Source organism: Melanerpes formicivorus, unplaced genomic scaffold, assembly GCF_026170545.1.
Source record: "Melanerpes formicivorus ecotype bairdi unplaced genomic scaffold, bMelFor1.0.p_v2 SCAF_214, whole genome shotgun sequence".
NCBI classification, from domain to species: domain Eukaryota; kingdom Metazoa; phylum Chordata; class Aves; order Piciformes; family Picidae; genus Melanerpes; species Melanerpes formicivorus.
The window spans coordinates 387,469-411,881 of NW_027142566.1; the positions used below are offsets into that span (position 1 = coordinate 387,469).

Sequence of the window (24,413 nt, forward strand, 5' to 3'; positions counted from 1 at the left end):
AGGCCCCACAAGCTCAAGAGCCAGACAGTAAGGTCAGAACTACTTTCCAAGCTCAGAGCCAGCCCCTAAGCTGACAACCAGCCCCCAAGCTCAAGAACCAGCCCCTGACCTCAGAGACAGGCCCTGAGGTCAGGAACCACACCCCAATCCCAGAGCCAGCAACTAAGGTCAGAACCCCTTTCCAAGCTCACACCCAGACCCCAAGCTCACACCCAGAAAATAAAATCAGAACCACTTCCCAAGCTCAAGAGCCTGCCCCTGAGCTCAGAGCCAGCAACTAAGGTCAGAATACTTCCCAAGCTCACAGCCAGCCCCTAAGCTCCAGAACCAGCCCCCAAGCAACCTAAACCAAAAGTGCAGACTCAGCTCCCAAGATCAGAGCCAGCCCCCAAGCTCAGAACCACTTCCCAAGCTCAAGAGCCTGCCCCTGAGCTCAGAGCCAGCAACTAAGGTCAGAACAATTCCCAAGCTCACAGCCATCCCCCAAGTTCAAGAGCCAGCCCCTAAGCTCCAGTACCAGCAACAAAGGCCAGAACCAAGCTCCAGAGCCAGCAACCAAGGTCAGAGCCATTTACAAGCTCAGGAACCAGGCCCTGACCTCAAAGACAGGCCCTGAGGTCAGGAACCACACCCAAAGCCCAGAGCCAGCAACTAAGGTCAGAACCCCTTTCCAAGCTCACACCCAGACCCCACGCTTACGAAACAGCTCCCAAGCCAGCAACTAAGGTCAGAACCCTTTCCAACCTCAGGAACCAGCTCCCAGGTTCCAGTACCAGCAACAAAGCTCAGAACCAAGCTCCAGAGCCAGCCCCCACAAGAGCCAGAAAATAACATCAGAACCACTTCCCAAGCTCACACCCAGCCCCCAGGCTCAGAGCCAGTTTCACAACTTTGCTTATTTCAAGTTCCCTTCATTGCACTTCTGCTAAGTGTCCAAATTGAAGCAGCCAGAGAATGCTTTGGGCTGGAATGGACCCCAAAGATCAGACAGCTCCAACCCCCTGCCATGCCCACAGACACCTTCCACCACACCAGGCTGCTCAAGCCCTCATCCAACCTCACCCTCAGCACCTCCAGGGAGGGGGCAGCCAGCACCTCCCTGGCCAACCTGCTCTAGGCTCTCACCACCCCCACTCCAAACAATTTCCTCCTAAACTCCACTCCAAATCCAGATTCAGGCATTGGCAGTCTGGGGGGGGATAAAGCCCTGAACCCCCAAACAGCCTCCCCCAGCTCCCTGTGCGACCCCAGGCAGCCCATGCTGCACCCTGCCACAAGCAGGAGGAGCCCAAAATGCCCCCAGGGAAACCACAACAGCAGCCTGAGAGCTCAAAATGCCTCCCTGGGACCCTCAGTTACCTCCCTGCACCCCAAAGCTATCCCAAAGGAACCAACAATGGTCCCCAACACCCAGGCAGCAGGAAAGGAACTCCCCAACCCCCAAGTGACCCAGCACTGGGGGGGACTGTAGAGGGATTCTGGGGGGCTGGGCCCATGGCAGTGCCATTTGGGACCCTGCCTGACCTGGGGGCAAGAAGACTTGGGGGGCAGCAACATTTTGGGACCCTCCTGTTCTTCCCTCCCCACTCCAGCTGGGCACTCCTCCAGTGCCACCCAAGTTGGGGACCCCATTGCCCTGGGGGTACCCCCCCCACCTCCTGGCCTCCTCTCACCAGTAGCCTTTCTCTCCAAATGGGGGCTCCTGCCCAGGAGGCCACCCCAGCCCCAAGCCCTGGGCTCACAGACCAGGCCAGGCCAGGCTCTGAGGTGCTCTATGGCCAAGCTGAGTCCAGCACCAAGCCACTGCTGCACCCCCCTGGACCCTTCCTTGGACCTCCCCAGTAAGGGCAGTGCTCAAGGAGGTGTCCTGCAGCTTGTGCAGGGATGAGAGCAGCTGAGGAGAGAGGGGAGAAGGCAAAGAGAGGGCAGAGAATGACCAGCAGAGAGCTCAGCACCACCCCAGGCTCCCATCCAGGCTGCCAAGGCGCTGCTGGGCACCCACCGGGCTTGGCTGGGGGCAGGGCACCACTGCCAGCTGCAAGTAGCCAAAGGGGCAAGCTGGGCACACTGGGCACAGAGGCTTAGCTTCCTGAGGGCAGGGACAAAAGGCAGAGCCCAGCTGGGGGACACAGAGAGGCCTGCAGAGAGATGGACACAGCCCTGTGCCCGAGGGCAGGCAGAGGCACCCCTGGCACAAGGGCACAGCAGAGCCCCACAGGAAGGGGCTGGAGAAGTGCCGGAGGTGCTGGCGGGCGAGCGGCAGCTGCCGGCTGGTGAGCTGCGGCGGGGCGGGAGGGGCTGAGGGGGCCGGGGAGCGCTGAGGGCGGCGGCAGCGCAGCGGGGAAGGCTCTGGCTGCGTGGGGCTGCCGGGGGCGTGTGTGGAGTTGGGGGTCGGGAGGGGCGCGGGGGGCAGGGGGCTCCGTGGGGCTGGGGCAGGATTGGGGAGTGTGAGGAATTGTTCTGTTTGGCTTTGGCCAGGGGCAGGGGGGTGCCGGCGGGGCTGGGGGCCGCGGGGTTGGCTCCTGAAGCTCTTGGCTGTTTGCAGTCTGTGCTGTGCAGGATGTGCATTGGGACAGCAATGGGGGGGGGCGGTGAGGTGTCGGAGAGCGGCCGGGAGGGACGGGGTCCAGAGTGCAACTCTCATCCCAGCCCTGCTGCCCGCACTCAGCACCAGGCGGGGCTGGCACTGGCACTGGGGGTGGAGCACAGCCCTGGGAGGAGAGGCTGAGGAAGCTCTGGGGTTGCTGAGCCTGGAGAAGAGGAGGCTCAGGGCAGACCTCATTGCTGTCTACAACTCCCTGAAGGGAGGCTGTAGCCAGGTGGGGGTTGGTCTCTTCTCCCAGGCAGCCAGAACAAGAGGGCACAGTCTCAAGCTGTGCCAGGGGAGGTTTAGGCTGGATGTTAGGAAGAAGTTCTTCATAGAGGGAGAGTTTGGCCATGGGAATGTGCTGCCCAGGGAGGTGGTGGAGTCTCCATCCCTGGAGGTGCTTAGGAAGAGCCTGGATGAGGCACTTGGTGCCATGGTTTAGTTGATCAGATGGTGCTGGGTGAGAGGTTGGACTTGATGATCTCAAAGGGCTCTTCCAACCTGGTTAATCCTCTCCCCTCCCTCTCCTATCCCTCTCCTATCCCTCTCCTATCCCTCCCCTATCCCTCCCCTATCCCTCCCCTATCCCTCCCCCACAAACCAGGAGAGCCAACAGCTGCCACCCAGCCAGGGGAGAGATGAGGGAGCAGAGGGGAGGAGCTGGCTGTGCATTCTGCTTCCAGGGCAGCTGCAGGGATTATGGGATGGCAGAACAATTCACCATGTCCTGTGCCCACCCTCTGGCCACTGCCCAGCCCCTTGCTGCTCTCTGGCACTGCTGGAGGAATCTTCTCTATGGTCCTCAGCCCACAACAAAATACTATTGACCAAAGGACCTCTTCAGCTCTGGCACAGTGCCAGGGTCAGGGCATGGCTGACCTGCACCTGAAAGGTCTTCTCCAGCCACAGGCACTCTGTGATTCTTACTCCTTTAGGCTGGGAAGGGCCAGGCCTGGAAAAACATCCAGGTGGCTGTCAAGAAGGTGGTGCCAGGCTCTCTGTAATAGTGTCCTGGGACAGGACAAGGGGTAATGGATGCAAGCTGGGACACAGCAAGCTCCACCTCACCATGGGGAGAAACTTCTTGGCTGGAAGGGTGCTGGAGCCCTGCAGCAGGCTGCCCAGAGAGGCCCTGCAGTGCCCCTTGCCGGAGAGCTTCCAGAGCCATCCGGATGTGTTCCTGTGGGACCTGCCCCAGGGGATCCTGTTCTGGCAGGGGGATTGAACCTCCTCTCCAGAGGTCCTTTCCAGCCCCTACCATCCCAGCAGTCTATGATGCAATGACCCCAAGCTGTCTGACACCAAGCTGTGTGGTGCAGCAGACACGCTGGAGGGAAGGGAGGCCATCCAGAGGGACCTGGACAGGCTGGAGAGGTGGGCACAAGCCAACCTCAGGAGGTTCAACAAGACCAAGGGCAAGGTCCTGCATCTGGGTCGAGGCAATCCCAGGCACAAATGCAGGCTGGGCAGTGACTGGCTGGAAAGCAGCCCTGAGGAGAGAGACTTGGGGGTGCTGGTGGAGGAGAAGCTCACCAGGAGCTCTCAGTGTGCACTTGCAGCCCACAAAGCCAATCAGATCCTGGGCTGCATCAGGAGAAGTGTGGCCAGCAGGGCAAGGGAGGTGATCCTCCCCCTCTGCTCAGCTCTGGGGAGACCCCACCTGGAGTACTGTGTCCAGTTCTGGAGCCCCTATTCCAAGAGGGATGTGGAGGTGCTGGAAGGTGTCCAGAGAAGGGCGACAAAAATGATCAGAGGTCTGGAGCACCGCTCCTATGAGGACAGACTGAAGGAATTGGGGCTGTTCAGTCTGGAGAAGAGAAGGCTCCCAGGTGACCACATTGTGGCCTTCCAGTATCTGCAGGGGGCCTACAGGAAGGCTGGGGAGGGACTGCTCAGGATCTCAGGGAGTGATAGGACTAGGGGGAATGGAATGAAGCTGGAGGTGGGGAGATTCAGGCTGGAGGTGAGGAGGAAGTTCTTCCCCATGAGAGTGGTGAAGCCCTGGAATGGGTTGTCCAGGGAGGTGGTTGAGGCCCTGTCCCTGGAGGTGTTTAAGCCAAGGATGGATGAGGCTCGGGGCAGCCTGATCTAGTGTGGGGTGTCCCTGCCCATGGCAGGGGGGGGTGGAACTAGATGCTCCTTGTGGTCCCTTCCAACCCTGACTGATACTATGATGCAATGACCACAGCCATGGGCTGGACCTAGTCAGTGCTGAGCAGCAGATATTTGTCTCCCTCACCTCCCTGCCAAGGCAAAGCACAGAGCTCCCAGAACCGATTCTATGATTGCTCATGGGAACATTTGAAACCCAGGGTGGCTATAACTCAACTGGAGTTTTAATGCTCATCTTAGTGTTTGTTAGGTGTGTTCTTGTTGGTTTGGGTTTTTTTTCCCCCTGGTCTGTATTTTCTAAGCCTTTCAATGTTCACTAGACAAACCCTGGTGGTGGTGGTACTCCAGGTGATTTCTGACTGCATCTTCTGCCACATAAACAGCAAGCAATTAAAGAGTGAGCAAGGTGCAGACAACATGAAGTGGGAGTGTTGATCTGCTGCAGGGTAGGAAGCCTCTGCAGAGAGGTCTGGATAGGTTGGACTGCTGGGCTAAGGTCAGTTCCAGAAGGTTTAATAAGGCCAAGCACTGGCTCTTGTGCTAGCATCACAACCACCCCGTGAAGGCTGCAGGCTTGGGGCAGCGTGGCTGGAAACTGCCCAGCAGAAAAGGGCCTGGGGGTGTTGGTAGACAGCCAGCTGAGCATGAGCCAGTGTGTACCCAGGTGGTTAGGAAGACCTCCACTATCCTGGCCTGGATCAGAAGGGCTGTGACCAGCAGTGAGTGATTGTCTCTCTGGAGCCAGCACTGGTGAGACTGCATCTCAAGTGCTGTGTTTGGTTTTGGGCATCACAGTATGAGAAAGTCACTAAGGTGCTGGAGCAGGGAGAGAGAAGGGCAGCAAAGCTGGTGAGGAGATTGGAGAGCAGGTCTGGTGAGGAGAGGCTGAGGGAGCTGGGATTGCTTATTCTGAAGAGGAGAAGGATGAGAGGAGACTTCATTGATCTTTACATGTACCTGACAGGAGATCAGAGTGAGGCCAATATTGGCCTCTTCTCCCAAGTAACCAATGACAGGACAAGAGGAAATGCCCTGAAATTGTACCAGGGGAGATTTAGGTTGGAGAGGAGGAAAAATTTCTTTGCTTCAAGAGTGCTCAGGCATTGGAGCAGGCTGCCCAGGGGGGTGGGAGAGTCACTGTCCCTGGATTTATTCAAGAAATGAGTAGAGGTGGCACTCTGGGACATGGTCTGGTGGTCATGGAGATGTGGGTAGAAGGTTGGACTTGATGATCTTGGAGGTCTTTTCCAACCTTAGGGAGTCTGTCTGTGAAACCCTGTGGCAAACCAGCAGCACTCAAGGGCTGAGAACCCAACTCCCATTGGGATACATCCCCAGGGCTCAAGTCTCCTCCTAAGGCAGCTCTGAACCCTCAGCTGCAGTTCAAAGGCTCTGCTTCGAGCACGGCAATGTTCCTCCTGCCAACAGCTGCCAGCTGAATTTGGGGTTTCCCCAACCCAAACTCTTCTCTGATTGGATCAACTCTGCCAGGAGCAGCAGGTTCCACAGTCCTGATGCTTCACCTCTCAAACCCCCCAAATTCTATAGCTGCAGCTCAAGGGAGCTGACAGCTTTGTGCCTCTGGATTCCTGTTTCAGCACTTGGAGAAGATTTTAACATTTCCCAAACTATTAGAACCTCCTAAACCTCCCTAAAGATGCTTCAAAAGCTCTGTTTGAAGACTTGAGGATTTGAAGGAGTTTTCTTGGGCACTCAAAATGCTTTGTAAAAAATGACTTAAACATGATCCAAATCTCTCTGAAGATCATTCAAAGGGCCTGAAAAGAATCAAAATCTTGTAGGAAAACATCAAATATGCACAAAAATAATCAAAATGTCTTCAAAAACTCACTAAAAGGGTCTGAAATGAGTAAGAACACTTCAAAAATCATTGAAAGGGCCTGGGAATAATGAAAATACCTCAAAAATCATTAGAAAAATCCTAAAAATGGTCTAAACATCTCAAAAAAATCATTGAAAAGGCCTGAAAAAGGAGATTAAAATACTCAAGCTATCTTCAAAAATCATTCAAAATGCCTGAGACTAAGCAAAATCTCCCCAAAACCCATTAAAATCAGCCCAAAATGAGGAAAATAGCTTCAAAAGGAAGGAAAAGGGGCTGGAAATTATCCACAGAGCTTCGGGAAATGATTAAAAGTGCCAAAAGGAATCCAAACCAATTCCAGAACCTCATCCCCATGGCTGCCAAGCTCCTGCAAACTGATTCTGCAGAGCTCTCAGCCAGGCTCTGGCTTCTTGCAGTCTTCAACATCCTTCAGAAATGCTGCAAAAGGCTGAAAACTGCCGGAAAAGTCCTCAGCACCTGCTGGAAACTCTGGAAGGCGACAGAAAAACTCTTCCCGAGCCGTTCAGATCCCCTGGAGCTGCCCCAAGCCCCCTCGGGAGGCATCGAAATCTCTTTGCAAGAGTTTGGGAGAGGCTGGGAGGAGGTTTTGGATTCCCAACCCTGCAGAGAATCCTCAGCGAAAAAAATCCTCCGGAGCTCCTGGAGACCTCTGTGCAACCTTTCCGAGCTGAGCCAAAGCTCCTGGGAGCTGTGCGCAGCTGCTGGGTCAGAGCTGTTGCGGAGCTGCTGTGCCCCAGCCCTGCCCCCGCAGCGCAGCTCAGCCCAGACGGCGCCGCCCTGGCTGAGAGCTGCACCTCCCGGCATGCCCCGCGCGGAGGCAGGGCCACAGCTCCCCGCTGGGACTTGGAGGAGTGGTTGGGGTAATCCGGCGTCTGTGATTGGCTGCGGCTGCCCGGCCGTGGGCGGGGCTTCGTCTGCGGCCCCAGCCCCCGCCTGGGCTGGGCTGCAACGTGGGCGGTTCGGGGTCTCCATTGCATCGCTCTCTGCTCGCCCAGGCTGCCAGGAGGCTGCAGGGGACGGCAGTCGGCAGCTGCCTCTGCTCCGAGCTCTTCGTCCTTCCTCTTCCTGCTGCTGTGCGCCCCTTTGGCCTGGGCTGTGGGGTAGGTGTGAGCAGGCGCGGGGCAGAGTTGGGGCTGCTGGGGTGGGGATCCCTTGGGGCTTGGGGGAGCGGCTCGTGGGGTTGGCATTGGGATGGCCTGGGGCTGAGGGCTGTGTCGTGGAGCTGGGCTTGAGGAGGGCTCGGTGAGGTGTGGGGCTGGTGTGGGTGGGGCTGTGGGGGGTGGTTGTTGGGGGCTGTGGAGTTGTGGGGGCGTGTGTGAGGTTGGGTGGGGGCTTGGGGTCGGAGAGGGGCGTGTGAGGGGCTGGTGAGGAGCCCGTGGGGCTGTGTGGGTTTGGTGGTAGGAGTTGTTGGCGGTGAGGGAGGCTGTGTGTGGGTGTGGTGTGGGTCGGGGTGGTGAGGCTTGGAGTGGGGAGTGGTGGGGTGGTGCGAGGGGGTGGGCGCGGTTGTGTGGAGCTGTGTGTGGGGCTGGGTCGGGGTGTGTGTGTTTGGGGGTTCCTTGTGGTGCCGTGCTGCTGCCTCCCCCTGGTGGGGGCAGCTGCAGGCCCCCTTTGGCTGCTGCTGGGTTGCAGGCGGAGACATTGGTGGGCTGCAGGGGCTGTCCCTGGCCCTGTGTCCCTGTGTCCCTGTGCTGGGGGCTGGGCTGGCAGCAGAGCTGAGGTGGCAGCGGCGCTGTGGGGGCTGCTGTGTGCAGGAGAGGTGGTGGTGAGCGTGGGGTGTGGCTTGCAGCAGAGGCTGCTGTGGGGGTGTGTGGGGGAGCCCTGGGGGTTTGGAGGCTTTGTGCTGGCAGGTGCCGGGCGGCTGCTGTGCTGAAGGGCAGCGGCTGGGCTGAGGGCCAGGCGCGGGGGGGAGCTGTGGGCAGGCTGTGTGCTGGGTGCCGTGGGGGTGTCAGGCGTGGGTGCTGTGCTGAGCCTGAGCTTGGGAGCGCCTGGGGCTGGTGTCAGCTGTGGGGCGGTTTGGCTGTGCTGGGGGTGGTGGCATCCAAGGCCTCTGTGCCCCCCAGCCCCTTCCTGTGGGGCTCTGCTGTGCCCTTGTGCCAGGGGTGCCTCTGCCTGCCCTCGGGCACAGGGCTGTGTCCATCTCTCTGCAGGCCTCTCTGTGTCCCCCAGCTGGGCTCTGCCTTTTGTCCCTGCCCTCAGGAAGCTAAGCCTCTGTGCCCAGTGTGCCCAGCTTGCCCCTTTGGCTACTTGCAGCTGGCAGTGGTGCCCTGCCCCCAGCCAAGCCCGGTGGGTGCCCAGCAGCACCTTGGCAGCCTGGATGGGAGCCTGGGGTGGTGCTGAGCTCTCTGCTGGTCATTCTCTGCCCTCTCTTTGCCTTCTTCCCTCTCTCCTCAGCTGCTCTCATCCCTGCACAAGCTGCAGGACATCTCCTTGAGTGCTGCCCTTGCTGGGGGTGTCCAAGGAAGAGTCCAGGGGGGTCCAGCAGTGGCTTGGTGCTGGACTCAGCTTGACTTGGCCATAGAGCACCTCAGAGCCTGGCCTGGCCTGGTCTGTGAGCCCAGGGCTTGGGGCTGGGGTGGCCTCCTGGGCAGGAGCCCCCATTTGGAGAGAAAGGCTACTGGTGAGAAGAGGCCAGGAGGTGTGGGGGGGTACCCCCAGGGAAGTGGGGTCCCCAGCTTGGGTGGCACTGGAGGAGTGCCCAGCTGGAGTGGGGAGGGAAGAACAGGAGGGTCCCCAAATGTTGCTGCCCCCCAAGTCTTCTTTGCCCCCAGGTCAGGCAGGGTCCCAAATGGCACTGCCATGGGCCCAGCCCCCCAGAATCCCTCTACACCCCCCCCACACCCCCCAGTGCTGGGTCCCTTGGGGGTGGGGGAGTCCTTTCCTGCTGCCTGGGTGTTGGGGACCCTTGTTGGTTCCTTTGGGATAGCTTTGGGGTGCAGGGAGGTAACTGAGGGTGCCAGGGAGGCATTTTAGCTCTCAGTCTGCTATTTTGGTTTCCCTGGGGGCATTTTGGGCTCCTCCTGCTTGTGGCAGGGTGCAGCATGGGCTGCCTGGGGTCGCACAGGTAGTTGGGGGAGGCTGTTTGGGGGGTTCAGGGCTTTATCCCCCACCAGACTGCCAGTGCCTGCATCTGGCTGTGCTGGGCCAGCAGCCAGGGGTGCTCCTGCCTCAGCCCTTGGGCTGGAAGCACAATGCCTGCCCCTGGTGCTGGGCCTTCTGCAGAGCTGGGCAGAGAGGTTAAGGAGGTGTCAGAATCACCCCAAACCCACAGCCCCCCTGCCCAGAGCACCCCTCCAAGGCCTCTGTGCTCTGCAATCTCTTGAGGCACAAAGATTCCCTGGGGGGTTGCAGAGTGGTTCTCAGTTTCTCTGCAGGCCTCCTGAGCACAGGAAGGCTCAGGGCACGAGGAGCTTTTGCTGTGTGGCTGCAGGCTGAGAGCTGTGCAGAGCTTTTGTCAGCTGTGCTGGCAGGAAGCATGGTCAGAAGCAGACTGCTGTGCTGCAGCTGCTCTGCCTCTGGGGAAATGCTTGCTGGCAGGCAACCAAATGAGGCTGAGCTGTTGAGTGTCTGCTTGTGGCTGAGGAAGTGCATTGACTTGGACTGAAAGGTTTGGCTTGGGCTGGGGGCAGCCTGTTGTTTATGGTTTTGGTGGTGAGAAGTCCTGCAGCTTCCTTGGAGGATCTTCAGCAGAAGACAAAGCAATTCCCTTGCTGCTGTTTGCTGTGCAATGAGCTGGGAAGGGAAGGAAGTGATTGCTGCAAGTGAGCAAAGCAATTGCAGTGCTCTGCAAGTCTCAGCAGTGCTGTGTCCAGCAGGGCCAGGGCAGGGATTGTCCTCCTGTCCTGGGCCCTGGGGAGGCCACCCCTGGAATGCTGGGGTCAGTTTTGGCCCCTGACTCCACGGACTTTGAGGGTCTGGAGCAGGTGCAGAGAAGGGCAAGAAAGGTGGGGAAGGGTCTGGAGAGCAGGGCTGAGAGGAGCAGGTGAGGGAGCTGTGGGTGTTTAGTGTGGAGAAGAGGAGGCTGAGGGGAGACCTCTTGGCCTCTGGAGCTCCCTGCAAGGAGGCTGCAGTGAGCTGGGGGTTGGGGTCTTGTGCCTAGTCTCAGGTGGTAGGAGAGGAAGTGGCCTGAAATTGTGGCAGGGGAGGCTTAGGTTGGAGAGGAGGAGGAATGAGTTTGGTGCCAGAGTGGTCAGGGCCTGGCAGAGGCTGCCCAGGGAGGCAGTGGAGTGGCCATGGCTGGAGGTGTTGCAGCAAGGTGTGACCATGGGGCCATGGTTTGGTGTCCCTGGTGGTGTTGGGGCTGGCAGTTGGCCTCAGTGCTGAGAGAGGTCTTTTGCAGGCCAGGCAATTGTGTGGCTGTGTGAGGAAGCTGCCCCAGAGCAAATGCATCTTAGGTGCTGGAGGTGCTGGGAAGAATGGGAAATGGGAGAGAGTCCTGTGGAGAGGGGAAAGGTTTGGGTTTTGCCTCTGGGCTCATAGTCTGCCCTTGGAAGTGCCTGGGATTCTTGCAAGCAGTGCTGTCAGCTGGAGCCTTTTGGGGTTAGTTGGTGGTGTGCTGAGAGGGCCCAAGGGAGGTGAGGCTTGGGAAGAGAAGTGGTGAGCAGGAAGCTTGTTGGGTTGTGGGTGGCCAAGGGGTGTGGGTGTGGCTGAGAGGTGTGGAGTGCAGGAGAGCCTTCAAGGCCTTGTGGTGTTGCTGGAGCTGTGGGCTGAGGAAGTGGTGCTGCCAGGCAAGGGCTTGAAGGAGGTTGAAAGTCAAGTGGTGTGGATGGCTTGGTGTGGGGAAGTGTTTGGCTTCTTGTGGGCAAGTGAAGCTTTCCTTGTGCAGGAGGAGAGTGAGAGCCTGGGCTTTGCAATCCCTGGGGCCCTGGAGCCCTTCTGGAGTGGTTTTCTTCTGCAGAGCTTTGCAGCCCAGCTGCAGGTCTGCTGTTGCTGGAAGCTGTTGCTGGTTGTTTTGTGCAGCCTTGGGTGTTGGATCAGTGTCTTGGCTGAGTTTGGTCCTTCCTCTTGTGGCCAAGTTGAGGTCCCTTTGGTTTGGCAGCTGAGCACAGGTTGAGGCTTTTGCTGCAATGGTTTTTGTGCTGGCAGCATTGTGTGCTGCCAGCTGGAGTGCTGTGTGCAGCTGTGGTGCCCCCAAGAGGGGCAGGAGGTTGAGCTGTTGGAGGGGGTGTGTTGGAGGTAATGGGGGTGGTGGGAGGGCTGTGGCAGCTCCCCTGTGGGGATTGGCTGTGAGAGTTGTGTCTGTGGAGGGTGGAGAGGATAAGGCTGTGGGGAGAGGTTGGAGCAGCCTTGTGGTAGCTGCTGGGGGCTGCAGGAGAGCGGTGGAGGGACTTTGGTGAGGGGCTGGGAGTGATGGGCTGAGGGGGACTGGATTGAAGGTTGAGGAGGGCAGATTTGGAGTGGAGCTTGGGAGGCAATAGTTTGGAGTGGGGGTGGTGAGAGCCTGGAGCAGGTTGGCCAGGGAGGTGCTGGCTGCCCCTTCCCTGGAGGTGCTGAGGGTGAGGTTGGATGAGGGCTTGAGCAGCCTGGTGTGGTGGAAGGTGTCTGTGGGCATGGCAGGGGGTTGGAGCTGTCTGCTCTTTGGGGTCCCTTCCAGTCCAAAGCATTCTCTGAATGCTTCAATTTGGACACTTAGCAGAAGTGCAATGAAGGGAACTTGAAATAAGCAAAGTTGTGACACTGGCTCTGAGCCTGGGGGCCTGGGAGTGGGCTTGGGAAGTGGTTCTGATGTTATTTTCTGGCTCTTCAGCTTGGTATCTGGGTGTGAGCTTGGAAAGGGGTTCTGACCTTAGTTGCTGGCTCTGGGCTTCGGGTGTGGTTCCTGACCTCAGGGCCTGTCTCTGAGGTCAGGGGTTGGTTCTTGAGCTTGGGAAGTGGTTCTGACCTTTCTGTCTGGCTCTTGAGCTTGTGGGGCCTGGCTCTGGAGCTTGGTTCTGACCTTTGTTGTTGGTACTGGAGCTTGGGGGCTGGTTCCTGAGGTTGGAAAGTGGTTCTGACCTTACTTGCTGGCTTGGGAGCTGTTTCTTGAGCTTGCAGAGTCCCCTTTTGCAGAGGGACCTCGACAGACTGGACAGATGGGCAGATTCCAATGGGATGGCATTCAACAAGTCCAAGTGCCGAGTGCTGCACTTTGGCTACGGCAATCCCATGCAGAGCTATAGGCTGGGGTCGGAGTGGCTGGAGAGCTCCCAAACAGAGAGGGACCTGGGGGTGCTGATCGACAGCCACCTGAATATGAGCCAGCAGTGTGCCCAGGTGGCCAAGAGGGCCAATGGCATCCTGGCCTGCATTAGGAATAGTGTGGCCAGCAGGAGCAGGGAAGTCATTGTGCCCCTGTACTCTGCTTTGGTTAGGCCACACCTTGTGTCCTGTGTCCAGTTCTGGGCCCCTCAGTTTAAGAAGGACATCGAAACACTTGAACATGTCCAGTGAAGGGCAACAAGGCTGGGGAGAGGCCTTGAACACAGCCCTATGAGGAGAGGCTGAGGGAGCTGGGATTGTTTAGCCTGGAGAAGAGGAGGCTCAGGGGTGACCTCATTGCCCTTTACAACTACCTGAGGGGTGGTTGTGGCCGGGAAGGGGTTGGCCTCTTCTCCCAGGCAAGCAGCACCAGATCAAGGGGACACAGTCTCAAGCTGTGCCAGGGGAGGTTTAGACTCGAGGTGAGGAGGAAGTTCTTCACCGAGCGAGTCATTCATCATTGGAACGGGCTGCCCAGGGAGGTGGTTGAGTTACCGTCCCTGGAGACGTTCAAGGGGAGATTGGACGTGGCACTTGGTGCCATGGTCTAGTCATGGGTCTGTGTTGATAGGTTGGACTCGATGATCCTCGAGGTCCTTTCCAACCTAAGTTCTACTGTGATACTGTGATTGGGGTCTGGGTGTGAGCTTAGGAAGTGGTTCTGATGTTAGTTGCTGGTTCTGGAGCTTGGGGGCTGGTTCTTGAAGTTGGGGCCTGGCTGTGAGCTTGGCAAGTGTTCTGACCTTAGTTGCTGGCTCTTGAGCTTGGGAAGTGGTGCTGATTTTACTTTCTGGCTCTTGAGCTTGGGGTCTGGTTGTGAGCTTGGAAAGGGGTTTTGACCTTAGTTGCTGGCTTTGGGCTTGGGGTGTGGTTCTTGATCTCAGGGCCTGTCTCTGAGGTCAGGGACTGGTTCTTGAGCTTGGGGGCTGGCTGTGAGCTTAGGGGCTGGCTCTGAGCTTGGAAAGTGGTTCTGACCTTACTGTCTGGCTCTTGAGCTTGTGGGGGCTGGCTCTGGAGCTTGGCTCTGACCTTTGTTGCTGGTACTGGAACCTGGGAGCTGGTTCCTGAGGTTGGAAAGGGTTCTGACCTTAGTTGCTGGCTTGGGAGCTGTTTCTTGAGCTTGGGGTCTGGGTGTGAGCTTGGGAAGTGGTTCTGACCTTAGTTGCTGGCTCTTGAAATTGGGGGCTGGCTGTGAGCTTGGGAAGTGGTTCTGAGCTTGGGGGCTGGCTCTGAGCTTGGAAGTGTTCTGACCTTAGCTGCTGGTTCTTGAGCTTGGGAAGTGGTTCTGATTTTATTTTCTGGCTCTCCAGCTTTGGGTCTGGGTGTGAGCTTGGAAAGGGGTTTTGACCTTAGTTGCTGGCTCTGGGCTTGGGGTGTGGTTCCTGACCTCAGGGCCTGTCTCTGAGGTCAGGGCCTGGTTCCTGAGCTTGTAAAGTGGCTCTGACCTTGGTTGCTGGCTCTGGAGCTTGGTTCTGGCCTTAGTTGCTGGTTCTTGAGCTTGGGAAGTGGTGCTGATTTTACTTTCTGGCTCTTGAGCTTGGGGTCTGGGTGTGAGCTTAGGGACTGGCTCTGAGCTTGCAAAGTGGTTCTGACCTTTCTGTCTGGCTCTTGAGCTTGTGGGGGCTGGCTCTGGAGCTTGGCTCTGACCTTTGTTGCTGGTAGTGGAGCTTGGGGGCTGGTTCCTGAGGTTGGAAAATGGTTCTGACCTTAGTTGCTGGCTTGGGAGCTGTTTCTTGAGCGTGGGGTCTGGGTGTGAGCTTAGGAAGTGGTTCTGACCTTAGCTGCTGGTTCTGGAGCTTGGGAAGTGGTTCTGATTTTATTTTCTGGCTCTTGAGCTTGGGGTCTGGGTGTGAGCTTGGAAAGGGGTTTTGAGCTTAGTTGCTGGCTCTGGGCTTGGGGTGTGGTTCTTGACCTCAGGGCCTGTCTCTGAGGTCAGGGGATGGTTCTTCAGCTTGGTAAGTGATTCTGACCTTAGTTGCTGGCTTGGGAGCTGAGTCTGCACTTTTGATCTAGGTTCTGGACCTTAGTGGCTGGCTTTTGAGCTTGGGGGCTGGCTCTTGAGCTTATAATGTGGTTCTGACCTTATTTGCTTATTATTGTGGTTATTATTGTGGTTCTGACCTTATTTGGAGACTTGATGGGGTACTTGGTGCCATGGGTTAGTTGTTTGGGTGGGTTGGATTGGTTGATGGGTTGGACGTGATGATCTTGAAGGTCTCTTCCAACCTGGTTTGGTTTGGTTTGGTTTGGTGGCTTGTGAGTTTGGGGCCTGGGTGTGAGCTCTGGAGGTGGCTCTCAGCTTGGGAAGTGTTCTGACCTTAATTGCTGGTTCTTGAGCTCAGGGGCTGGCTGTGAGCTTGGGAAGTGGTTCTGATCTTAGCTGCTAGTTCTTGAGCTTGGGGCCTGGATGTGAACTTAGGAGCTGGCTCTGAGCCTGGGGGCTGGTTTTGCATTTCTGATCTGGATTCTTGTGCTTGGGAGCTGACTCTGACCTTAGTTGCTGGTTCTTGAGCTTAAGGGCTGGGTGTGAGCTTGGCCTCTGCCTTGAATTTAAAATGTGAGAGTTCAGGCAGTTGGAAGTTGAAGCTGAGCTGCTTTGCACTGCAGTGCTTCAGAGTTTGTGGTGCTCCAAAGGCAGATTTCAAAGAGCTGCTGCAAGAGTTGAGCTGAAGTGGCACAGTGCCCTGCAGAGGCAAAAGCTTTTCCCTGCCAGTCAGCCATTGGAATCATCTCCCCAGGGCAGTGGTGGATTCCCCTGCAGGGCAGAGTTGGAAGGCTCAGCTTGGCAGGGGGCTGGGACAGCTCCTTTCCAGTCCAATGTCAGCTGGCAAGGTTGGAGCAGCTGAGCCTTGGGGTCCCTTGCAGCGTGGCATTGTGTGGCAGCAGAGCTGTGCTGCTGGTTTTGAGGGCACTTGGAAAGCTTCTGGAGCATTTGTGCAGAGTGTGCAAGACATCCCTGAGCCTAGCAACTCCCTCAGCTCTCTTCAGAATGAACTCTGCAGAGCTGGAAGAGCTTTCCAGGAATTTGGCAGAGGTTTGGAGGAATTTGGAAGGGATTTTGGTTCTCCTCCTCCTTGTCCTCTTCCTTGTCCTCCTCTGCCTCATCTTTTTCCTGCTCTCCCTGGAGGCTGCACTTAGACTCCTAGAATCCTATGGTGGTTTGGGTTGTCAGGGAGCTGCAAAGGTGCTGCAGTTGAAGCCCCTCTGCAGTCAGCAGCGACATCCTGCACTAGCTCAGGTTGCCCAGAGCCCTGTCCAGCCTCACCTTGAACATCTGCAGGGCTAGGAGTGTCGTGGATATGCCCTCAGAAATGCACGGCAGATCCATCAACGAAAAATATAAGTTTATTTATATATATACAAACTCTGTAACGGGGTATTTACAATCGCCCTTCACAGGTATCAATATTCGGTTAGTGGAACTATCTTTACAGAATGTTATGTATGGGCATTTAAACCAAAATGATTCACAGAACTTAGAATCTAAACTGAGTCAGAGAGTGGCGGGGGAGGGGTTGGTCAGTGACCGGCAACCCTCCACCCGGAGCAATATAAACGCTATCCTAAACGAAGCTCTACAAAGGGCTTGGCTTACTCACAAGCTGAGAACTTCGTGGAGTCTTTCCTCAGTAATGTTTATAATCCAGACAACGTGGCACGGATGTGCCGTAATAAGGAGGCAGGAAATGGCGCTGGCCGCGTGGCCGCACCGCGTGGCTCTGCTGTTCTCTCCCAGGATACAAAATTCCTCGCTCAGAGGGGGGGCAGTGGCAGGTCAGCAGCGCTGGTTCACACGGTCTACCAGGTTTTCTCCTACGATGGATCACGCAGCGGTTGATCCCATGGAGTGCTGTCCACGGCACCGCACACAGCTGGGTGACGGTGGCAAAAGGACCACGAGGCCTCCCGAAGCACTGGCTGGCACGCACGCACACACAGGCTCCAACACCGAGGTGGGGGGGCTCATTTGCCAAACGACCCCTATTTACCATTTGCCCCAGTGAATACTGGCCCAATAAGCATCTGTTGCCAACGCAAACATTAACCAATGAACTACCAGCTACCAAATATGGCCTGAGTATATGCTATACTCGGGGAAACAAACATATAGCCTGCCTCTAGTACTGCAGGGGTGAGACCACGCCCAGGTAGGCTGTTTACCTGGACTCAGTGGCGCCAGGATTCCCTCTGCTGCCTCCAGAAAGGAGGGGGGACAAAGGAGGGTTAACACATACAGAAATATATCCTACCCAAATGTTTGGGGCACAATCCTGATCATAAGCATCCTTCACTACAAGGACCTCAAGCCCCTCCCTGGGCAACCTGTTGCAGTGTTCCAGCAGCCTCCTGGTGCAGAACTTGTTCCTCACCTCCAATCTCAATGTGCTCTGCTCTAGTTTGCAAAGCCTGCAGGGACAGGACCAGAGGCAATGGCTTCAAAGAGTCCCTCTGCAGCCTTCTTGTAGTTCCCTTGAGGTACCAGAAGGTCACTCCTAGGTCTCCACAGAGTCTTCTCCTCTCCAGGCTGATCACCCCCAGCTCCCTCAGCCTGTCCTGGTAGCAGAGCTGCTCCAAGCCCCTGATCATTTTTGTGTCCCTCCTCTGGGCCTTCTCCATCAGGTCCATGTCCTTCCTTTGCTGAGGGCTCCAGAGCTGGCTGCAGTGCTGCAGGTGAAATCTCAGCAGAGCCAAGTGCCAGGATGGCCTCTGTCCATCTGTGGCCCTGCTGCTTTTGGTGCAGCCCAGGCTGCCCTTGGCCTTCTGGTCTGCAGGCTCCCCCTGTCTGTTCTTGTCCAGCTTCTTGTCCAGCAGCACCCCCCAGTGCTTTTCTGCAGGGCTGCTTCCTATCCCCTCCTCCCCCAGCCTGTCCTGATTGTGAGGATTGTGCCAGGCCAGGGGCAGGACCCTGCCCTTGCTCTTGTTGAAGCTCAGGAGGTTGCCCTGGGCCCCCTCTGCAGCTTGTCCCCTTGAGCTCCTCCAACTTGTTCTGCAGGGTATTGCCTTAGGTTTCAGAAGGCAGAGAGGCTATTTTTGAGCCTTGTGAAAGGAGTTGATGCCAAGCTGTGGCCAGAGGGTTGGATAGAATTGGGCAGTTTCCATGGCTGTGCTGTTCAGAGCTGCATCCTACAGTGCAAAGCATCAAATCCACAACAATCCATAGTGCGCCTGGGCCACGGGAGCCAAGCAACCTCCCTAGGCCAAAGCTTCCTCCAGAGCTCCACCAAAGCAGGCCAGAACCCCAGGCCCCAAATGCCTTCCCCCTCCCCCATGCCTCTCTGCCCCCCAAGAGCTGCAGTTACAGATTCTGGTAGGCAGCTCCCAGGTGAGCCAGGCTGCTGCAGGCCGCAGTTGGCAGCACTGCCAAGGCCTCAAAGCTCCTCTGCAGAGAGAGATCCCAGAAGCTGTTCCTGGGAGCAGAGAGGAAGGGCAAAGGAGGTTGGAGATCCTGTGCTGTTCCTTTGTAAAGAGTGGGTGCAGGCCTTGTGAGAATGAACTAAGCTAGATGACACTTTGTGGTGTAGCTGTGGACTCTGCTGTCCCTTCTGGAGGTCTCTACTCTCTGGTGTAAGACATCCCAGTGCCTTCCACCCAGCACAGGAATTCTCCTCCGTGCTCTCATCCACGGTTTTCTGTTGGCCCCTACGGCTTCCTTAGCCACAGCATTTCCCACTCCACCCTTCCAGCGGCAGTGGCAGTGGAGGTGGGGGACACAGGGCCATGGGACAGCCAAGGCAGCAGGGACATGGATGGGCTAGGAATGAGGGAAGGGCCTGGGAGTGGCCAGGCAGGAATTAGGCCTTGTGCCCCCAAGAAGGAGAGAGGATCCAAAGCCCAGGTGTCTAATATGTGTGCAGGGAATGGCAGAATGTGGCAGCATTTGAGGAGCTGAAAGGAGTGAATTGTGCTGCAGCTCTGCCTGTGTCAGCTGGGAGATGAACAGCAGCCCATGGGCGCTGTGCCCTCACATCCAACCTCATTTTCTCTTGGGGATGTGGAGTGGCAGTTCCAGGAGAACTGCAAAGAGCAAGCTGAGAGAAATGGTCAGGGAGAGAAGGAAGCCAAACCCTTTTCACTGAGTTTCTTTGGGCTGCAGGTGTGTGAAGGGTGCTGGAGGTGTGAGGTTTGGGCAGGAGCCAGAGACTCCTCCAGCATCCCAGTGAGGGCTGAAGAGGTTTAGCAAGAAGATGCCCAAGTCCCTTCCCCCTTTGCTACATCTGCAGAGATCATGAATCTCCCTTTGTGTGTGTCCTGAGGGCTGCTGTGATCTTCTGTTGGGGAGTGGGCAGCAGAGAGGTGTGTTCAGGGCAGAGCTGAGGACATAGTGGGTGTGGTGGGGGCAGGGCCAGGGAGGAGAGCTGGGACCAGAGCAAGATCTGCTGTCAAATGCAGCTGCAGGCAGCAGAGGCCTGGGCAGACAGTGGGAGGAAGCTTTAGGCAAGGCCTGAGAGAGGCTGTGTGGAGGCAGCTGTGTTGTGGTGCTGGCCTGCAGCTGTGTGCTGGGGGCTGTGTGCTGGGCAAGGAGCTGAGTCTGTACTTGCTGAGGCCTCCCATCTTGATCAGCCCTGGCTGTGTGCTGTGGCTGTGCTGCTGGGCTTGGGAGCTGCCCCCAGGAAGGCTGAGCTGTGCTGCCTGGTCCTGGGCAGTGCTGAGCCATCCCTTCCAGGTCAGTGCTCCCCTCTGAGCCCTTTGCTTCTCTGTGGCAGGAGTTGTGTCCCTCTCTCTCCATCATCCCTGCCCCTGTGTGCTGTGGAAGAGCAGAGTTTGCAGAACTGCCCCTTGGAGCAGCCCAACAGGTAAGAAATCCAGAGTGGGGCAACAGCAGGACCCCAGCCCCCAGAAATCCAGAGTCCCAGGGCACCTTCCTGCCTCTTCCACCTCCTCCTGCCCGCCACATTACATCCCTCTAGGGGCTCTGAGACTCATCAGGTGTTGGTGTTTGGGAACTGCCCAGGCTTGTTGGGGACCATTTGTATGGCAGGAGGTGATGTTTGGGGTTGGGACATGGAGGGTGGTGGGAGAAGGTTGATGGTGGTTTGGTCTTTCATTGTTCAGTCCCTCTGCAGAGCCTTTCTATCGTCTAACTGACCAACATCTGCTCCTAACTTGGTGTCATCTGCAAACTTGCTCATGACTGACTCGAACCCCTCATCCAGATCATCAATGAAGATGTGAAGAGGTGGTTTGGTCTTCCTTGTTCAGTGCTGCTGCCTCCATTGTCTGAGCCAGTGGAGATCAAAGGACAGGGCCTGGGCCAGGAACCACCCTGCCAATGCCTCCAGGCTTGAGGAGAGTGGGACAAGACCACTTGTAAATCCCAGGGTACCTCAGGGCACTGATCACAGGAACCTGGGGTCTCAGCACAGGTATTAGAGGTCTCTGCCCACACTGTGGCAGAAACTGAAGGTTTGAGGTCCCCTCTGCATTGCATTCTCTCCTCCAGCTGGGTGTTGGGAGTCAGGGAGTGTCATGACCCAGGCAGGATCTGAGGGTTTGAGGTCCTGGGCTCAGGTGCTTCCATCTTCCTTATTGCTCAACTGTGACCCCTTCCTGCCACAGTATGGCCTCACAGAAGGACCCAGACAAGAGCTGGGAGGAGAAGCAGCACCCAGAGATCAAGTTGGAGAAACCAATGTGCAGTCCCAAGGGAGAGGAGAATGAGAAGGAAAAAGAGGAGAAGATGGAGGATGATGCTGAGAATGACAACTATGAAGAGGAGGATAATGATGGTGATGAGGGTGACCAGGATGAGGAGGAATGTATGGAGGAGGCTGAAGCCAGAGCAGGTCCCTCAGTGTCACCCAAAGAGCTGAATCAGTGCCCTGAGTGTGGGCAGAGCTTCCCAGGTGGCTCAGAGCTAGTGAAGCACCACTGCCCACTACCTGGCTCCCGGCCCTTCATTTGTGGTGACTGTGGCAAGAGGTTCCGCTGGAACTCTGAGCTCATCCAGCACCGCCGCACCCACACTGGAGAGAAACCTTTCACCTGTGCTGACTGCGGACAGAGCTTCACCCAGCGCGGTAATCTCATCCAGCACCGCCGCACCCACACTGGAGAGAAGCCCTTCTTTTGTGACAGCTGTGGGAAGCGGTTCAGGCATATCTTTACTCTTAAGCAACACCACCTCAGCCACACCAGAGAGAAGGCCTTCAGCTGCAGGGACTGCGGCAAGAGCTTCAAACACAGCTCCACTCTCACCATCCATTGCCGCATCCACACTGGAGAGCATCTGTTCCCCTGTGCTGAGTGCAGCAAGAGCTTTACCACGAGTACTGCATTAATCCAGCACCAACTTATCCACAGCGGTGAGAAGCCGTACAGCTGTGCCGACTGCGGCAAGAGGTTCACCAAGAAGGGAGATCTCACAGAGCACCGTGGTGTGCACACTGGCGAGAAGTCTTTCAGCTGTGCTGAGTGTGGCCAGACCTTCAGACATAGGAGCACTCTCATTGCGCACCACCGCACCCACACCGGCGAGAAGCCTTTCACCTGTGCTGACTGTGGTAAGCGCTTCAGCCACAGGCACAATTTCATTGCTCATCGCCGCACCCACACTGGTGAGAAGCCCTACACTTGTGCTGATTGTGGCGAGAGTTTCAGCCGGCGGGGCACCCTCATTACTCACCGCCGCACCCACAGTGGTGAGAAGCCTTTCACTTGTGCTGATTGCTGTAAGCGTTTCACCCAGAAGGGCTCTCTCAACAAGCACCGCTACATCCACACCAGAGAGCAGCCTGCGCTGGAGGGGAGGCATAAATCCACCTAGAATCTGTTGGGTAATCATGATCCTTCTGAGAGGGCCTTTCCAGCACCAAAATCATCCCTTTTTCCTTTGCATTTCTCAGGGACTGGGGACACCAGCAGCAACAAACACCTCCTGCCCTTCTGAACACCAATTATTGCTAATGAGAACAATTACAGTGCTGAGTTGGCACATCTGGAGCTCCCAGTGGAGCTGGGCAGGGCTTTGCCAGGGTCTGTCTGGTTCTTCCCCAGTGCTTTGTGTCTCCCTGGGGTAAGAAATCCTCTGTCCATTGACCAATTGTCTCAATAAAACCCAAAAGTTACCCAAATCCTGTCTCTTTGCTTTTATTTCAGATATCCCTGCCACAATGCCCAAATTTTGGGGGAATTTGCTCCCAAGGGATGGGGTGGAGCTGTGTGCCCAGTTCAGGGAGGGGAAAATGAGTTTCTCAGAGGAGTCTTGAAGGGCATCTCAGAGGCATTCTTCAGGGGCTTTCAGGTGATCTTAGGTGTTTGGGATTTGGATGGTCCTGGGACTGACTTTTGGGATCTTTGGAGGGTGTAGGAGGAAGCTGATGGAGATCTTTGGAAGAACTCAGAAAGCTTCTGTTGGCTTTCCACTCTGGGGCTGGAACAAGTTGAAGAGCTGAGAAGAGGTTAATCTGCTTCTTCCCCCCAAAACAGAAGTGAGGGAAAAATAACACACACCCCCAAATCAAAAAACACTCTGGGTTGAGATAAGGACTTGAGACAACATCAACAGAGCTGAATCCAGATGAGATCACATAGTGCACACTGACCTGAGGCTGTTTGCAGAAAGAAGCACAGCAGTCAGCAGCAGCAGCCAGGAGTCAAACCCCTACAGCCTTCCCTCTCAGCAAAGAGCCAGCACCTGAGAGCCAGAACCCAACAGCAGCAACCAGAACAGGAAGCCTCTCATGTTGCAATCTGAACTTCAAGCCCTGTAGTACTTTGCTCCAGCCAGCACTGTCCCTGTGAAGGTGGCATGAGGCAGGATGGTGTGGAGTAATGGCAGCAAATTTTCAGCTTAACCTTTGATACTCCCAAGCCCTCATTCTGTGCCATCTGCACCATGCCCAGCAGCAATCAGCAGCACACCTCAGGCACTGTCCATTCTCACTCCACAGGAGGTCACTTTGCAGTACCCAGAGGGCTGCTCACTGCAGGTGCTCTGCAGCTCCACTCTGTTCCAGCACAGTCTGGATCAGTCCATGCCCAGTCCAAATGCTGCAAATGCTGGGGCTGTGTTTCCACCTCTGGAGCAATCTGAGTCCAGTGACTCCTTCCATGCCTCCAAGTGAAAGCGAACTGTGGCTTGCATCCCAGTACTCAGCTTCCAACACATCCAGGTGTGGGGATCCTCCTGTCACACCAGAAACACAGATGGGTTCCACCCCTCGTGGTTCGGTGGTGTCAGAGCACTCTGGGCACCTGTATCTACTAAAGCTTTATCCTCTCATGGGTTCAACTTGCCAGGCCATTGGTTCTGTGCGGTCCAACAAATCAATTTGTCTCTCCCCTCCATCTGTTTGGAGGCCGAGGCCCTCTAAGTGCCAGGTGCTGCTCATTGGCCACAACAACCCCATGCAGTGCTACAGGCTGTGGTCAGAGTGGCTGGAGAGCAGCCAGGCAGAAAGCATCCTTGGTGGTACTGGTTGATAGTAGGCTGAACATGAGCCAGCAGTGCACCCAGGCAGCCAAGAAGGCCAATGGCATCCTGGCCTTTATCAGGAAGAGTGTGGCCAGCAGGAGCAGGGAGGTCATTCTGCCCATGTTCACTGCACTGGTTAGGCTACACCTTGAGTACTGTGTCCAGTCCTAGGCCCCTCAGTTTAGGAAGAATGTTGACTTGCTGGAAGGTGTCCAGAGAAGGGCAACAAAGCTGGGGAGGGGTTTGGAGTACAGGTCCTATGAGGAGAGGCTGGGAGTTCTGATTTTGCTTAGCCTGGAGAAGAGGAGGCTCAGGGGAGACCTTATTGCTCTCTACAACTACCTGAAGGGAGGTTGTAAACAGGAGGAGGTTGGTCTCTTCTCTCAGGTAACCAGCACCAGAACAAGAGGACACAGTCTCAAGCTGCACCAGGGGAGCTTTAGACTGGATATTAGGAAGAAGTTCTGCATGGAGAGAGTGATTGCCCATTGGAATGGGCTGCCTGGGGAGGTGGTGGAGTTGCCATCATTGGGGGTGTTTAGGAGGAGACTTGATAGGTTGCTTGGTGCCATGGCTTAGTTGATTAGATGGTGTTGGATGATGGGTTGGATGTGATGATCTTGAAGGTCTCTTCCAACCTGGTTTATTCTATTCTATTCTATTCTATTCTATTCTATTCTATTCTATTCTATTCTATTCTATTCTAAGTGGACAGAACAAAGGGGTTGGTGTCTGAGAAAAAAGAAGTGCAGGGAATAAAAGGGTTGGTGCCTGAGCAAAAAGAAGGGCAGAGGAAAAAAGGGTTGGTGCCTGAGAATAAAGAAGTGCAGGAAGCACTAGAAAAAAAAATCTTTGGTGCCCAAGAATAAAGCCCAGAGAATAAAAGGGCTGCTGCCTGAGAGAAAAGGGGAGCAGAGAAGAAAGAAGTGCACAGAATAACAGGGTTGGTGCCCAAGAAAAAGTAAGCACAGGGAATAAATGGGTTGGTGCCTGAGAAAAAAAAGAGCAGAAGAAAAATGTCTTGGTGCCCAAGAGATAGAAAGTGAAGAGAAAAAAAGGTTGATGCCTGAGAAAAAAGAGATGAAGAAAATAAATGTTCGGTGCCCGAGAAGAAAGAAGTGCAGAGAATAAAAGGGTTGGTGACTGAGAAAAGAGAAGTGCAGGGAATAAAACTGTGAGTGCCTGAGGAAAAAGGGCAG

The 24,413-nt window shown here is 56.1% G+C and overlaps 1 protein-coding gene across 1 annotated transcript in view; it reads left to right on the plus strand.

Moving 5' to 3' along the window:
• The window catches only part of LOC137457954 (zinc finger protein 420-like), a 60,930-nt gene extending 39,260 nt beyond the window's left edge, over positions 1-21,670 (plus strand). Inside the window, exons 2-3 of the mRNA XM_068169704.1 lie at positions 750-763; positions 20,740-21,670. Coding sequence (XP_068025805.1) covers positions 750-763; positions 20,740-21,564 — 839 coding nt within the window. The 3' untranslated portion in view covers positions 21,565-21,670. The remainder of the gene's footprint in view (positions 1-749; positions 764-20,739) is intronic.
• The last annotated feature ends 2,743 nt before the right edge of the window (positions 21,671-24,413 follow it).